Here is a 16,217-nt window from a genome sequence, read left to right as displayed (position 1 = left end):
GAGAGGTGAGCACATCCTCACTCACCCAAATCCCATTTTATCATCGTGGAGCAGATCAGCTTGCAGTGGGAGATTAGCACAAGCGTGTCCAGATCAGTGATGGGATCAAACACTTCCTCCACGGGCAGTGCAGGGCTGGGTTTGGAAGGGGGTTCTCAGCTGCTCCAGGGTGGGGGCGTCACTGATGGAGCAGCTCCGTGCTCTGCCCTCCGGATGCTTCGTTCAACTAAAAAGTTGAGTTGAGTGGGAAACTCAGTGCCAGGTGACCTGAGGGGCGCTGAGAGACTCTGCTCCTGCCACAAGCCCACGTCAGTCCTCCCATGAGCAGAAAAGCCGCGGGTTTTTGAGGAAGGAGAGCCCAGACTGAGGCAGGTGTGTTCTGTGGCATCCCCCAGCACCCAACCCGCCGTCAGTGAGGGAGGAGCTGTGCACAGCCTCCCACGACACCATCACCGTGCACTGGATCTCCGAGGACGAGTTCAGCGTCAGCTCCTACGAGCTCCAGTACACCATCTTCACTGGCCAGGCCAACTTCATCAGTAAGTCCCCCCCTCGGCAGGGAGCCCTGACTGCCCACACAGCCTCCCTGCGAGTGTCCAGGGCAGCCTGGGACACTGGGAGGTGTCCCTGCCCCTGGCACTGCATCAGCTCTAAGGTCCCCTCCAACCCAGACCAGGCTGGGATTCTGTCAAGGAAAGGCTCTCAGGCTCAGCAGTGGGTTTCAGGGCCGGGTGTTTGTGGAGGAAACACCGAGGGCTGGTGGATCAGAGCAGTGGAGCCCTCCCCGTGCTGGGGGGGCCATCCCTGAGGTGCTCTGGTCTGCACCTGGTGTCACCAGCCCCAGCCTGGGGAAGCTTTGGGAGCACTGGAGGCTCTGTCCAGCTCCCAGCTCCTGTGGATCACACCCAGGGCAGCACTGGCTGCTCCATGGCTGATTACTCCCGTGGTTTATAAACCCTCTGAGCCACGTTCCAGGGCATTTGTCAGGAAAACTGCTGCCATACCTGCTTGTTTTTGCACACCACCACAGATCTGTCTCACAGGGATGGGATTTCATCTGAGGACTGAGGACAGAGCCCCTGATGCTCTGTGGCTTGTGAGGAAGGTTTATTGCTGGTTTTCCTAGCAGCTCCTGCTGCTGTGAGCAGTGCTGACCAGGTGCCTCAGAGCGGGGGTTTGTCAGTCTGTGTCAGAGCTGTCAGTGAGTCTCAGAGCCCTCAGTCCCTGATAATGGCAAAGATCCAGCGTTGCTGGGATTTGTCACCTCTGGAAGTTTCCGTGCAGCCGCTCTGCAGGGAGGGCAGTAAATCCCTCCCTCCCTCCCTGCGAGGGACACACGGGCTTTGTGTCCTGTCCTTCCCTGGGGACAAACCTCTGCCCCTCTCCTGCACTGCAGGTCTCTACAACTCCATGGACAGCTGGATGATCGTGCCCAACATCAAGCAGAACCACTACACGGTGCATGGGCTGCAGAGTGGCACCCGCTACATCTTCCTGGTGAAAGCCATCAACCAGGCTGGCAGCCGCCAGAGCGAGCCCGCCCGCCTCAAGACCAACAGTAGGTGCCAGGCCCTGTGCCAGGCCGTGCCCTGGCCCTGCAGGGCTGGGGGACAGAGTCCTGGGCGCTGGGGTGTGGCTGAGTGCTGGCAGGGGCTGGAAACACCGTGTGGATAAATGCTTGGAGGTCCCGTCTGCCCTGGTGCCCCAGGGACGGGCTCCTGGTCGCCCCTGTGGTGCCAGGGGCTCCCGGCAGCTCTCTGCTCCTTCAGCCCCATCCCTGGGGTCACAACAGCCCCTTCCCCTGTGGCTTTCCATCCCTGGCCTTTGTGGGGCCGATGCAAGGGGTCACAGAGCCGTGGTGGTGTGTGTGGCTCAGCTTGCACAGGGTTGTGGGTTGGAGAGCCTTAGGGGTGAAAAGCGTCTCCGTGGTGGTGGATGGGGCTTTGCAGCCACACACAAAGCAGGAGTTTTTTCTTTCCAGTGCCCCGGGGATGCCAAGGAAGGTTAAATGTGTTTAGGGGAAGCTGAGCTCTGACAGAGCTCTGGGGTTTGTGGTGGGAAAGCTTTTCCATTGAAAGACAGCAAAGGCAGCAGAGGCACTGGCAGCCATGGCCTGCGGGGTGGCACGGCAGGGACACCGAGATGTTGGGGGAGGAATAAATTGGCTCTCCAGGCTCCTGCCTGCCCGTGCCCGTGCCCTCCCAGTGCCTGCATGTGTCCCCATGGTCCTGGAGAGCACAGCCCTCCCTGCTGTAACCTTGGTGGCAGTGTAGCAGCTCAGCACAGAAAGGGCCATTAACATATTTCACAGCCCGTTCTGCTCCTGAAGGGATGTCTGGAGAGATCCCTCCATCTCCAGGTCAGTGTCAGGACAGTGATTTCCACAGCACAGGAAATCATTGCTCAGTGCTGGCACTGAATCTGCATTCCTGAACAGAGAGGTTTGGGAAAACAGGTTTGGTTCAGTGACAGAGACACATCCTCTGCTGAGGCTGCAGGACTTATTTAGGAGCAAGTGTCCAAAAGTTGCTGGAAGTGCTGGAATGCAGGGACAGGCCCAGCTCTGGCCGTAAATTATGTGCAGGAAATGGATTTTGCAGCCCTTGCCTTGGCCACGGCATCCTGGCCCTATTTTCCCTCACAATTCTGGCTTTTCCTGATTTCTGCATCTCTTGGCAAGACCTCAGTGTGCTCCAGGATGGCTCCATGCACATCCCGTGTGAGATGTCAGGGGTGGGTTTGGTGCCTGAGCAGGGTCACTGTTACTGACTGAACCATGTCGGGGTTTTTGGGGAGCAGGATGGTCCCTGCAGAAGCTTCCCATGAGGGAATCTGTGAAAAGATCCATGGATTTGGATGGGTTTATGGCTTCCCTAAGAGTTGATGATGCTGCTGAGCCCCTGGCACTGTGCTGGGTGCAGGAGCCCTGTGAGCCCCAGGGGAGCAGGGTGGGTGTTGGGGTCCTGCAGGGTGGGGGTGCAGCTCCAGCACCCACCCCCCTCTGCCTGGCTCCATCCCCGAGTTCCAGTGACCCTGACCACGTTCCTGGCTCCATCCCCGAGTTCCAGCGACCCTGACCACGTTCCTGGCTGCACACACCCAGAGCCAGGCAGGATTTCCTCTGCTCTGCTCTGCAGGGAAGGGAGGGTTAACCCAGCTGGTAAATCCATGAGGTGTGTCCAGCTGTGGCTGCTTCCCCACAGCTCCTGAGCCTCGTGCAGGAATGAGCACTAAAGGCTATCAGGAATGTCCTGAATTCAGCTGAATTTGTGGGCTAAAGGAAATCTGAGTGACCAGCCCAGGAGATAAACGTTAACGAGAGGAAATGTTAATGAGGAGAGGAAATGTTAATGATGAGAACCCTCTGCTCTCTGCAGGGCAGGGCTGGGGGGCACAGGGGCGCTCTGGTGATGGGGGAGCAGGGAGGGAAGGCTGCAGTCAGAGCCCCCCTCCTCTGGCAGCCCCCACGCCAGGGGTTGAGGTTGGCACCATCATGCCCTCTGCGTGTTTTTTTCCCAGTGCCAGGGTGATATTTTGGGGAGGGGGTTGGTGGTAGCAGGTGCATGGCTGTGTTCTCTGGAATACCCTCCCAGCCCACTGCACACACTGCCTGTGGATGCAGCTCCAGCCCTGGCTCCAGGACGTGCCAGCACAAACCAGGGACAGGGGCTGGGCTCCAGTTCTTCACACTGACCTTAGCAAGGCCTTGCCTTCAGAAACAGAGCTGTGAGTGTCTGTCTCCTGATGGAGCCAAGTGTTTTCATACCTCACTTCCTCAGAGCTTGTCTCTTTGCATTACTGCCAGGAAAAGATACAGCAGAAAGATCAGAGCAGCCAGAAGAAGGAGGGGGCAGGTCACTCCCAATTTGCAGCTTTACTTTCAGGCTTCTCAGCTCAATTATTCAGCAGATTGGGCTCTGAGGAAAAGCAGCACGAGCTACCATCAGGTAACAGAGCACAGATGAGCTCTGCTCTGCGGCTGCCATTGGCACCGATGTTCTGCTCTTTGCAGAAGTTCCCAGCTGCCCTGGGGCTCTCTGTGTGTCTGTGTGCAAGGTTTCCTGGCTCTTCTGGGGTCCCCAGCCCAGGCTCAGGACCCCATTGCTGTGGTGGTGTCAGAGTTTTTCCTGGCTGGGTCTCTGTGTCTGCAGCCGAAATGGGAGCGTGCGGGAGGACACAGCCAGTCGTGTCCCCAGCTGGGTCCCGAAAAATGAGGGTGAAGGTGCTGGCAGGACTTGGGATGTTCTCTGCAGCTGTCATTTGCTTTGTCCTGAGGCAGGTGAATCCCCGTGGAAATGCTCTCCAGAGCCTGTGTGCACTTCTCTGCATCTCGAGTGAAAACACAGTGTAAAACCTCCCTGAGCTCAGTTTGCTTCTTTGGGGTTTTGTTTGCAAATCCAGGGATAGTCTGAGGACTTGCAGAGAGAAATCACTGACAGACAGGGAGGTTGGTTGGAGCTCTGGGACAGCACCCAGGTCTGGTCTGGTTTTGGGGAGAACACCCAAGCAAACCACGATTAAATCTTCAGAGCTGAGAACAGGGGATGTGGAGAAGCCCCTTTCCCACACCGTGATGCCAATAACAAAAATCCTAACCCCGGTGTCTCCTCCCCCCAGGCCAGCCGTTCAAGCTGGACCCCAAGATGGCTCACAAGAAGCTGAAGATCTCCAACGACGGGCTGCAGATGGAGAAGGACGAGAGCTCGTTGAAGAAGAGCCACACGCCGGAGCGCTTCAGCGGCACCGGCTGCTACGGCGCCGCCGGCAACGTCTTCATCGACAGCGGCTGCCACTACTGGGAGGTGGTGCTGGGCTCCTCCACCTGGTAAGGCTCCAGGGCTCGGGGGGATGCTTTCCCTGCCCATCCTCTGCCCAGGGTGCCCACCCCGTGCCCTCTGACACAGGGGGGCCGCGGGTGCCGAGCGCAGCGTGTCCTCTCGTGCAGGTACGCCGTCGGCGTGGCTTACAAATCAGCTCCCAAGAACGAGTGGATTGGCAAGAACTCCTCCTCCTGGGTCTTCTCCCGCTGCAACAACAACTTTGTGGTGAGGCACAACAACAAGGAGATGCTGGTGGAGGTGCACCCGCAGATGAAGCGCCTCGGTGTGCTCCTGGACTACGACAACAACGCGCTCTCCTTCTACGACCCGGCCAACTCCCTGCACCTGCACACCTTCGAGGTGTCCTTCATCCTGCCCGTGTGCCCCACCTTCACCATCTGGAACAAATCCCTGATGATCCTCTCGGGGCTGCCCGCCCCGGATTTCATCGATTACCCCGAGCAGCAGGAGTGTAACTGCCGGCCCCAGGAGTCCCCGTACGTGTCAGGGGTGAAAGCCTGTCACTAGTGTCACTGGTGCCACAGGTGTCACTGGGGGCACTGGGGTCACTGGGCTGCCCCCGGGGCCACAGCCTGGCACTAGGCTGCCCAGCCTGCCCGTGCCCCGGGGTGCAGGTGGCCAGAGCTGCCCGCTGGTGGCCACGCCAAGGAGCCCCGGTGGCACCCGAGCAATGGAGCTGTGCCCACAGCCAGCTCCATGTCCTTGCAGTGGGGAAGTGGAGGAGGCTCCCCCATGGCTGGAAGTGAACTGCTGCTGCTGAGCTCCAGAGTGGGCAGGAGTGCCTGCAGCAGCTCTTAGCCAGTGGCTCCATCTCTCCCGAGAAGATTGTCACCTGGATGGTTCTGCCTTCACCTGGGGGCTGGAAGGGCCAGGGCGGGGTCCAGGGTGGCCTGAGGTGCTGTGGTGGTCAGGGGATGGCTCGTGGTGGTCAGGGGATGGCTCGTGGTGGTCAGGGATGGCTCGTGCATGCCATGAGGCAGAGGTTGGGACATGGGGCTGGGCTCTGGAGCCTGCTGGGGACCCAGAGCACGGAGCAGCACCTCCAGGGAGGACTTTCCCTGTGGCTGAGGCTTGGTCACTCCCCTGGTGGGGTGGGTAAGGCTCAGAGCCCTGGGCTCGGTGGGCATGGCAGTGGCTGTGTGGTGGTCCCGTGGAGGCAGGCTGGTGGCAGTGGCAGTGAGGATGGCACTGAGGGTGTGCCCAGTGCCTGTCCCTGCTCCTGACACATCTTCAGGGTCCTGCAGTGGAGAGCCACAGACCCCCAGCCCACCATCTCCTCCCAGTAACCGGGGCTGCACCCCCGAGGAGCCTTGGCCCTGGCACAGAGCTGCTCCTTCCTGGCCCGGGGTGTGGCCAGCAGTGCCTGCTCCTCTCTGGCCTCCATTAGTCCTGCCTGGTGTCCCAGCAGCAAAATCTCATCTTCCTGCTCTGAGCCTGCAGTAGAGCCCTGCTCAAAGACCACCTCTATGCTCTGTGACCCAAAATCTCAATTTATGACCCCAAATCTTGACTTCTTGTTCTCCACCATGCTGGGGGATGGGACTGGGTGCATTTTAAAGATCCCTTCTAGCCCAAGCTATTCCATGATTCTGTGGTGCTGTGAGTGTGGAGCCATCCTGTTTGCTCTGGCCAAGGGCTGAGCCTGGCCCAGGGGCTCAGAGTCCCTGGTTACTGGGAGCTCTTGGGTGTCACCAGTATTCCCAGTAACCACAGGCATCATCCCCTGGCCAAGCTCCAGTCTCCAGATTTATTTAAAAGCCAGGAGGAGCTGGGCTGGCACACAATCCCTGTTGTCACCACGGGGGTCTGTGGCACAGTTTGGGGTCAGTGGGTGTGGGACATGGTGGGGGCAAGGATTTCAGGCATCATGGTGGCCCAAGGCAGCTGCTGCCAGGAGATGGAATTTTTTGGACTTCAGCAGGTCTCTGATCATCTCTCCCCCAGGGTCCATCTGGAGAAAATGTGCAGCCCACAGCTGGGCAGACACATGGTGGGGTGGGTGAGCAGCTGGCTCAGGGTCACATCAGGCTGGCACTGGTCACTGGGGGGGTCTGCAGGGCTCCATCCTCCGCCCTCTGCTCTTCTGCATCTTCATTAACAGCCTGGATTGTTAATGACTGGGAGGAATACTGAGCTGGGAGGAGCTGCCACCCCTCTCAAGAGCAGAGGGGCCCTGCAGGGTGACCCAGACAGATCAGACAGGTGGGGAGTCACCAGCCATGAGGAGCTGAACAATGGGAGGTGCTGGGCTCTGTGCCAGGCATGGGGCAGCCCTGACTGTGGAGCAGCAGTGGGAGGGCCCTGGGGTCCTGGTCCATCCAGGATCCAGGTGGATCTGCCAGCCAGGAGGGAAATCCCTGCTCTGGGGGCATCGGGGGGGAATTGTCACGCTGTGCTCTGGGCTCAGGCAGCCCCACCTGGAGCCCTGAGGGCAGTTCTGCACACCTCGGTACAACCGAGGCACGAAGCTATTGGAGAGTGAACGCGAAGGGCTGTGGGGATGCAGAAGGGTCTGGAGGGCTCCTGTCAGGAGTGCCTGAGGTCACTTGGTTTGTTCAGCTGGAGGAGAAGAGAGGGGAGGCCCCTCTGTCATCCTCAGCTCCTGCCAGGGGCAGTGGAGGGGCAGCACCCATCTCTTCACTCCTGGGACAGGCAGGAGCTGGGTCAGGGCAGGCTCAGGAAAAGGATTTTCCTCAGGGGGTGCTGGGCACGGCCCCGAGGCTGCCAGAGCCCAAACACAGGCTGGGGTGGTTGGGTGTCTGTGCAGGGCCAGGGGCTGGATTTAATGATCCTGATGGACCCTTCTGTGGTCCCACAGCCCAGGCCAGGGCTCCTGGGGCTCATCCCATGGGGCTGAACTCACCTGGAGCCGGTTCCGAACTCCTCTGGTGACCCCTCCCGGTGACCTGGCAGGGGGTGATGTTGGTGAGCCTGGTGGTGACAGCTTTGCCCAGGAGAGGCTCCAAGGAGCCCATTCCTCAGCCTGGCACCTCTCTGTGTGCCTGGAATGTGCGATTGGGGAAAGGGAGCTGGGCAGCACCTCGGGGAGGGTCTGTGCTGGTCCTGCCAAGCTGAGAGGGGTTCCCTGTGACCCAGGGATGGGTGCACCCTCCCTTCCCATGGGTGCACCCCTCCTTCTGACCCTGCTGCTCCCAGCCCCGGGGTGTGGGAGCTCAGGGAGGCCAGCAGGGCGCTCCTGCCACCCCACAGCCTGGCACATGGCCCCGTTTCCCTTTGGGGGTTCCATGGTTGGATGTTTTCCATGGGAAGGTCTCCTGGCATCCCTTCCACGTGTGCCAGTGCCCTGGGGCTGCTCCTGCTGTGCCAGGAGGGATGCCAGGAGGGATGCCAGGCACTGCAGGTGGGTGTTGGCCCTGGCAGTGCCAGGATGGGCTCAGGGGGCACTCAGCATCCTCAGCTCACAGACCACGAGCCCTTAACGTGTCGTTTGCACCTGATGAAATTGCACTAATTGTGGGACCCCCTGGCCCCACACGTGTCTGTACCTGGCCAGGTGGGGCTGGGGGAGCCCCACACCCCCATTGTCCTCTTGTGGTACTGAAAGCAGAGCCCCCCCCGTTGTCACCACGGTTTGGGAGCAGCAGCCCCATCCTGGCACACGAGGGGGCTCAGGGTGCTGCTGCTGCTCCTCTGCTCCTGCTGACCCAGTACAGGTTTGGGATGTGTGGGCTCCTGGCTCCCCTCAGCCTCCCCTCCCACTGTAACATTCCTGCTTCCATTTTGTCTGGGGGGAGGGCTCTTCTTCCTGTTGGGTTTTTCCCTTTTTGTTGGTTTTTTTGCAACTTCTTTGTTAATGTGTATATATATAAATATATATATATAAAATATAATATAATATATATATGTTAGTGGGTATGTCTGTGTGTGGGGGAGGCCATAGGGCAAGGACACCCTGGGATCTCGTTGCTGGCCACCACAGTGTCCCCAGCCCTGGCAGAGCATCCACAGGAGCAGAGGGGACCTGTGGGACCACCCTTGTGGGGTGGCCAGCACAGGGGGTGCTAAAGCTCCATCCAGAACCATCTGTACACTGAAATATCGATCACCCTGCTGCCTGCCCCTGCACGGTGATTGACCCGGGACACCGAGTGTGCCAGTGCTGGGTGGGCACAGGGGTTCTGGACATCTCTGCGTGCCAGCCGTGTCCCCCCAGTGCCCTGGGGAGGGTGGGGATGGGGCTGAGCCTGGGACAGCCCCCCCTGCACAGGGACTGGCAGCCAGCAGGGAGCGATTTGGGGGATTTTGGGGGTTCCCTGTCGCAGCCCCACGTCCCTGGGCAGGGGGGATGCCCCGGGCTGGAACCACTGGGCAGGAGCTGCTGGACGAGGGGCATCGGGGGCAGCCCAGGCACACAAACCTGCACAGGACAGAGCCCCTTTCTGCAGCACAAGTGCCTGAAATATTCATCGAGTGGAAAACGTAGAGTGCGAACCATCACCGTGGAATTCAATATTTCTTGCTTTATGCCTTTGCTCCGGGCTCTTTCCTGTTAAAGATTAATTCCAGCACGTGGAAGCTGCCTGGAGGAGGAGCTGCTGCTTGCCCTGGGGACAGAGCTGTGGTGTTGGCACTGGCCAGAGCTGTGTCCTTGCTGTGGGTGGCAGTGGCACACAGCAGTGATGGGCTGGGCTGGGCTGGGGCCACCCAGAGCCCAGTGGCCAGAGCCCCACAGCGAGGAGTGGGGAGCTGCAGTGCCCAGGGCTCACTGCCCCATTCCCACACACTGCGTGCCCTGCTCCAGGGACTGGCAGGGCAGCCCCAGAGCACCCAACCCCATCCCCTCCACCCACCCCAGCCAGCCTGGTGTCCTGCATGTCCTGGGACGAGTGTGGGAAGGGATCTGCAGGTGCTCCTGAGCTCTGGCCACTCGGCAGGCAGGTCCTGGCAGCTCCCAAAAGCCAGAGGTGCCCCATGGCAGGAGAGCCCAGAGCCTGAGGAGCAGCAGGGACAGAGTGGGAGCACAGAGGGGACACTGATCCTCTACTTCCACCGTGCGACAGGACCTGCCCGCCCTCCACGGGCTCGATACAGCACAGAAACCTTACCTTTTAAACTGAAAATTAAACCTTCCGAAGGAGAAACATTCCCCAGATGGGCACAGGAACAGCAGAGCCTCGGCTGGAGAATCACACCCGCCCCATCCCTCCTCCCTCCACGCCGCGGAGTGAGGGAAAGCTCCGGGGGTTGCTCCATTGTCCGCGGAAGGACCGAACTTGTAAAATGGGGAAATGAGTCCTGGCAGGGGAGCATGTGTTCTGTTTGAGGCTTTCCATAGCTGTGCTTCTTATCCCAGCCTGAATCCCATCTCAGGACAAAGCCCAGCCCAAGGCCCAAGGGGATGAGGAGCCCTGGGAGCTCCTCCCTGCTGGGGCTGCCAGGCTGGCTGGGCTCGGTGCCAGCCCAGGAACGGGCGAGGTGGGCAAGGGGAGAGCTCGGTGACAAAGGATCAGCCTGGACTGGCATGGTGCCAGGGAGGAGATGTGGCAGGGTCACCTCTGAGTCCTCTGCTGTGGCCAAAGCTCCATCCCCAGCGTGGGGCTGGTGCCACGTCCCTGCAGGCAGTGCCCGGGCTGGGGTGGCCCAGCTGGCACAGCTCCTGGAGCCCAGGATCACCTCCTTCTGGTCACGTCCTTCCCCAGCACCAGCCCAGCAAGGAGCTCTTCCCTTTCCCTTCCTGCTTCATCTGGTGCCTTTCCTGTCAGCCCGCGTTTCTAGGAACCAGCATCCCTGGTTGTGAAAGCCAATTTAAACCCATCACTCACATGGCAGCTGGGCTCAGGGAAAGGGAAAGGCTGCTCTGAGATGATGGAATGAGCTCTGCTGCTGCTGCTGCTGCTTTCCAGGAACGGGCTTTCAACACAGGAGGTTGCAGCGTCACAAATACTGAAAATCAAACCAGAAATGGATTCCTCGAGTCAGCCAGGAGGGGAAAACCAGCGTGTGGCATGGGCTTGGGAAGGCTGATGGAAGGTTTGGGGGGCTGAGGGGAAGGTTGGTGTTGACTTTTTATTTTTCATTTCTTCTGTTCATGAAATAGGAAATTTTAAAAATCCCTCCCTTGAGAAAGCTTAAAAACCCCTGGGGACCCTGAGGCTTCCCTGGGAAGCTGCAAAGTGAAGAGAGAAGAGAAATCACTGAGTTTCTATAGAGAGTGACATCGAGATGTCTCATCTGTCCTGTCTGGGGTGGGATAATCCTCACTGGGAATACACACTACAGCTCTCCCATCCAGGACAGCACATCCATCCAGGACAACACATCCATCCAGGACAACACATCCATCCAGGACAGCACATCCCATCCAGGATTAGAACATCCCATCCAGGACAGCACATCCCATCCAGGATTAGAACATCCCATCCAGGCTCACCACTGCCTCCTCCCAGCTCCAGATCCAGGCAGGGGAGCACAGGAACTGCTCATGGAGTTGGGTCCAGCTCTCCATGGCAACGAGCAGGAACTGGGTCAGTGCAGGATGCCAGAGCCAGCACTCCCAGGAGTTTGAGAAGTAAACAGCAGCCAGGAAATGAGGCACAAGGAGCTGGGGGGGCAGGGGGACCCCCAGAGCTGCAGCAGAGAAGAACTGGTGGAACTGGGGGATGGAATTGGGTAATTTTTAAGGTCCCTTCCAACCCAACCCATTCCATGATTCCAGGAAGCTGAACACCAGAGCAATGAGAGAATTTCCTGCAGTTTCCTCAAGGCCCATCAGAGCCACGAGTTTGGCTGCCGTGGTTACTGATGGTGACGAGGATTCATCGCCACCCTCAGCTGCTTTGGTGATTTCATTGATACCTGGCTCTGAGCTTTCATGTACCAAAATACACGTCCATCACTTGGCAGACCTTTGCCCTTCATTTGTCGTTCAAATCCCTCTGTTCTGTTCCCAGTGTCACCCTGATGTGAATAACTTCTCTTGAGTGGTGTCTTCATTTGTAAAATGGGCTTTTGAATCCTGCTCCACCTGATAATGAATTAAACACTCTCTTAACATCCACACAGCACCTGGAGGATGGAGAGAAGTGCTGCTGATGACAAAATTGCAGTGTTATTTTGCTTCACTCCCTGCACAAAGGCACAGCAGCATCCTCTGAGCCCACTGAGCATCCTCGTGTCACGGTGGGGCCTGAGCCCCGTCCCCTGCACAGCCACAGTGCCCCCGGCAGCCTGGGGCAGTTTGGGGCTGGTTAATGGCATGGCCATTCATCCCTGGTGGCACTCACAGAACCCCAGTGTTCCCAAGGCTCCTCAGCCAGCGGGGATTTTCCCCTGGATCAGTCGGGGTGATGCAAACCAATCCTGGTTCCACGGGAGCTGGGACCCACCCCTGTGCCCCCTGCACAGCCCTTCCCATGTTCTGTACCCGCATTCCCCTCTGTGCTCCTACAATCAGCGAATCAGGGAATCTCCTGAGCTGGAAGGAGCCCACCAGGATCAAGTCCAGCCCCTGTCCCTGCACAGACCCCCCGACAATCCCACCCTGGGCATCCCTGGAGCAGAGCCCGAACTCTCCCGGAGCTCTGTGGGGCCGTGCCCATTCCCTGGGCAGTGCCCAGCACCCTCTGGGGGAGGGAAGAACCTTTCCCTGGTATCCATCCCAACCCTCCTGGCACGGCTGGAGCCGTTCCCTCAGGTGGGAGGGATGCATTTCCTGAGCCTCCTCTGCAGGAATCCTGTGCTCCACGCCCAGCCCTGCCCAGTGACGCCTCAGCAGAGCCCAGAGCTGCCCAATTATCCACGGGCCCGAGCCACCGGAAACGAGGCTAGTGCAGGAATTTGTAATTAAATTGCCATTAGATGGGTAACAGATTGTCTGGCAGCTGACAGTGAGTGAAAACGCTCCATTCTGTCATGTTTTATCAGCATGAAAACCATTTGCAAGTGCTCTAATTACATTCCTAATTGCCAATGTGATTAGGGACCTGCAGCTGTTCATTAAGCGTGTGTCACCCTCAGCCAGCAATCTGGAAGAGAGAATATTTAATTAATTGAATAGCACGTTGGATGGGGAGCTGGCCGGACCTGGGAGCCTGAGCTGGGCTGGAGGGCAGCAGCTCCTCCTTCCAGCCCTGGGCTCGGTGTCTCACAGCTTTGGGAGCCCAATCTTCATTAGAACTCAGCTTTCTGTGCCCTTTATTCCCACTGGAGCTCTCCTGCCCCGTGTCCAGCCAGGTTTTTACCTTCTCAGCAGGTCATGATTCTCATGGGGCACGGTGTGATGCAGTGGCTGCTGCTCCAGTGGCCAGGGCTGACCCCAGACAGGGACAGAGCCCCCAGGGTGTCCCTTTCCTGACACTCCATCCCTGCTGGCCACTCCTGCCAGCCCTCCCTTGTCCCCAGCCTTCTCTTTGTTCTTTTCCCTCCCTCAAACGCCCCCAGAGCTCACGGGGGGTTTCCCTTGGCACAGAGCAGCTGTGGCTGCCCCTGGATCTCGGGAAGTGTCCAGGGCCAGTCGGAGCACCCTGGGACAGTGGAAGCTGTCCCTGTCCCTGTCCCTGTCCGTGGTTGGAGCTGGATGTTTTTTAAGATCCCCTGCGACTCAAACCATTCCATGATTCCATTTGCTCTGGTTCCACTTCCAGCTGCCCCTGCTTGCCTGAGAGAGACACAGAGAGAGGGAAAAACACGAGTGCATCCAGATCAGCTCATTTCTTCAAATTTAACAGACTCTGGTGCCTTAAAATATTCCTGGTCACAACAGGGAGAGTCTTAGGAGGCTTCACCTTAATGCCTGTTTAATTTCCACTTAAGAAAATGTCACTGCGGATATTTAATAAGAATTAATTCTGGGTTTTGCACAGTTACTTCCAATTAAATAGCCCCAAGTGTTCCACGGCTCTTCAAACAGGCACTAAAGCACACGGGATGCTGCTCCCCATCCATTAACTCCGAGCCTGAGTCCCTGCAGCTCCCTGTCCTGCAGTCGCTGCTGCCCAGGGATGATGTGGGGCTGCAGCTCCGGGCTGGTTCTGTCGTGCCAGGGATCCCTTTGGGGGTCCTGCCAGGGTCCCTCTCGGCCTGGCCATCATTTCATCCCAAGCGTTCCAGCTCTCTCTGAAGGGTGGGGCTGCCTGTAGTCACCGTCAGGCTGGCAAGTCGCTCATGCACGGAGCCGAGTGTCCCTTGCCCTGTCCCATGTGCTGGTTTGGTATCTCCCTGCGGGCACAGGGGCTCGGCAGAGCCGGTTCTGGAGCCAGGACACCATTCCCATTCCCATCCCAGTCCCCAGGACACCATTCCCATCCCGCTCCTGCTCCCTGCCATCAGCGCTAATTGACGCTGGCAATTAAAGCCCGCTCTCATTAGTGCGAGTCCCCGCCCCGGCTCTCTGGGGTCAGGCCGTGAATCCGTCACGAATCCATCCCAAATCCATCCAGCAGAGGATGGAGCATGGGATGGATGGGGCTGGAGCCTCGGGCCCATCCACGGCTCCTGTTCCACCAGAGCGCCCCGAGAGACACCGGGCAGCAATTACCGCCTCTAATTAATGGCCAGAGTAAAACAGCGCTCAGCTCTACCCCGTAATTTGAAAATGAGAGACTCCATAACCATCCCCAGCTCATGAGAGCATCATCCTCATAAAGACCTTTAAATTAAGATCTTTGAGCTGCTGTTAGGCCGAGGCCATGAATTACTGTGTGTGTTTAAAGCAGACACATTATTTATTGAAGGCAGCGAATTCAGCCTTTCCAGGCTGCTGGAGACCTGGAGCAGATGTGACTCAAAGGCTGGCACTGGCAGCCGTGGCCAGGCTGATTCACAGCTCCGGGCTGCTGCAGCATGACACACCATTAACAGCCCCACTCCAGGAAATCCGGGCTTTTATTGCGTTAATTAATGGTCTCTTTAATCCCCCGCTGCACGCAGGGCTGATGGCACACGGTGGCACAGGGGGGCCACCCCCTCATCACACCCACAATGACAGCACCCAGCTCCTCCCCAGCCATCAGGAGAGCTCTGGGATGATTTTGGGAAGATAAACCTGAGGCTGTTGGAGAAAAGACCTTGAACCGAGCGCGTCGGAGGCGCTGCAGCGTGTTTGGTATGCAGCGCCCATGCTGGAGAGGGAGCGTTCCTGCGCTGGAAAACGAGCCCAGACGGGGAAGGAGGATTTGGGATTTGGATCAGCCCTTGACTGTCTCCCTCCAAGGGAGGAGGACGAGCCCAGGCCGGCCTGGCCCGTGGAGAGAGGGACCGAGAGCTTGGGGGATGTCCAATACACCCCCGGCATCGGCGCTGGGAATTCAAATGGGAGTTTGTGGAAGAAAAGAGATGATGATAAAATAGTCCAGCACAGCACTGGGCTGGCAAATAGAACAGGAATTCACAAATGGAGGAGCCAGGGAAATGTTCTCTTTGTGTTGTCATCCTTCCCCATTTCCAAACCCTCTATGAGGCTGCAGCAGGTCACGGCTGCCAGGGGAGAAATGGGATTTAAACAGATCCAAACCACCCCAGTGGGGCCTTTTGGGGGGGAAAAAATAGTGCACATTGCCACTTTTAGCATTATTCCCAGATCATCCCTGTGCCATCCCCACATCATCCTCCAGCACAGGGAGCCATGAGATACTTATTGCACAGCACAGGAATAAAACCAGAGTGTTAGTGTCCCAGAGGAGCACAGAATAAAACCAGAGTGTTGGTGTCCCAGAGGAGCACAGAATAAAACCAGAGTGTTGGTGTCCCAGAGGAGCACAGAATAAAACCAGAGTGCTGGTGTCCCAGAGGAGCACAGAATAAAACCAGAGTGCTGGTGTCCCAGAGGAGCACAGAATAAAACCAGAGTGCTGGTGACCCAGAGGAGGCACGGACAGGATGAGCAGGAGCCTTTTTCCCTGCACAGCATCCCAAGCCCAGTGCCTCTGGATCTGCCACCCCTGCAGGATGCTGTTACACCACTTCCAAAGACGTTTTCGTGTGAAAATTCAGCAGAAACTGCTGTCTGCACAAAAAATAACGTCCCCCTGCCGTCCCCAGCCAGTGCTGGGTGGTGGCTCCCTGCCCAGGAGGGAGCCCAGCCCAGCCCCAGGGCTGAGCAGTAAATCTCAGCACAACAACCCCGAGTGGCCCGTGCATCGTTTCTCACCCTGCGTGCACAGGAAGGCGCAAGGGGATGACAAAAGCCTGCTCAGATTAATGGCTTGAGGAATTCGAGAGGAAGGAAATGGCATCAGCCCTGGAATTCCTCAGCCCTGTGCTGGGAAGCACCTCCCTGATGTGATGATTGCATGAGGCACACAGTCACTGCTGCTGTGACCCTGCACTTGGGGTGCTGTGTCACCTTGAGCACAGACACACTGCACCCGGTGTTCCTTCACTCCCTGGCTCCTAGCACAGGACACAGCGAGCTTTGTG

At 58.2% G+C, this 16,217-nt stretch overlaps 1 protein-coding gene across 3 annotated transcripts in view; it reads left to right on the top strand.

Annotated features, from left to right (window-relative positions):
* The window catches only part of MID2 (midline 2), a 50,681-nt gene extending 41,976 nt beyond the window's left edge, over window positions 1-8,705 (top strand). For all 3 annotated transcript variants that reach the window (XM_088173345.1, XM_088173344.1, XM_014891061.2), the window contains exons 7-10: window positions 396-539; window positions 1,397-1,558; window positions 4,618-4,825; window positions 4,946-8,705. In XM_088173345.1, coding sequence (XP_088029471.1) covers window positions 396-539; window positions 1,397-1,558; window positions 4,618-4,825; window positions 4,946-5,348 — 917 coding nt within the window. In that variant the 3' untranslated portion in view covers window positions 5,349-8,705. The remainder of the gene's footprint in view (window positions 1-395; window positions 540-1,396; window positions 1,559-4,617; window positions 4,826-4,945) is intronic.
* The last annotated feature ends 7,512 nt before the right edge of the window (window positions 8,706-16,217 follow it).

The sequence above is a fragment of the Sturnus vulgaris genome, chromosome 14, assembly GCF_052056855.1.
Source record: "Sturnus vulgaris isolate bStuVul1 chromosome 14, bStuVul1.hap1, whole genome shotgun sequence".
Classification (NCBI taxonomy): domain Eukaryota; kingdom Metazoa; phylum Chordata; class Aves; order Passeriformes; family Sturnidae; genus Sturnus; species Sturnus vulgaris.
The sequence above is the reverse complement of the archived record's forward strand: the minus strand, read 5'-3'. Positions and strand labels throughout refer to the sequence as shown.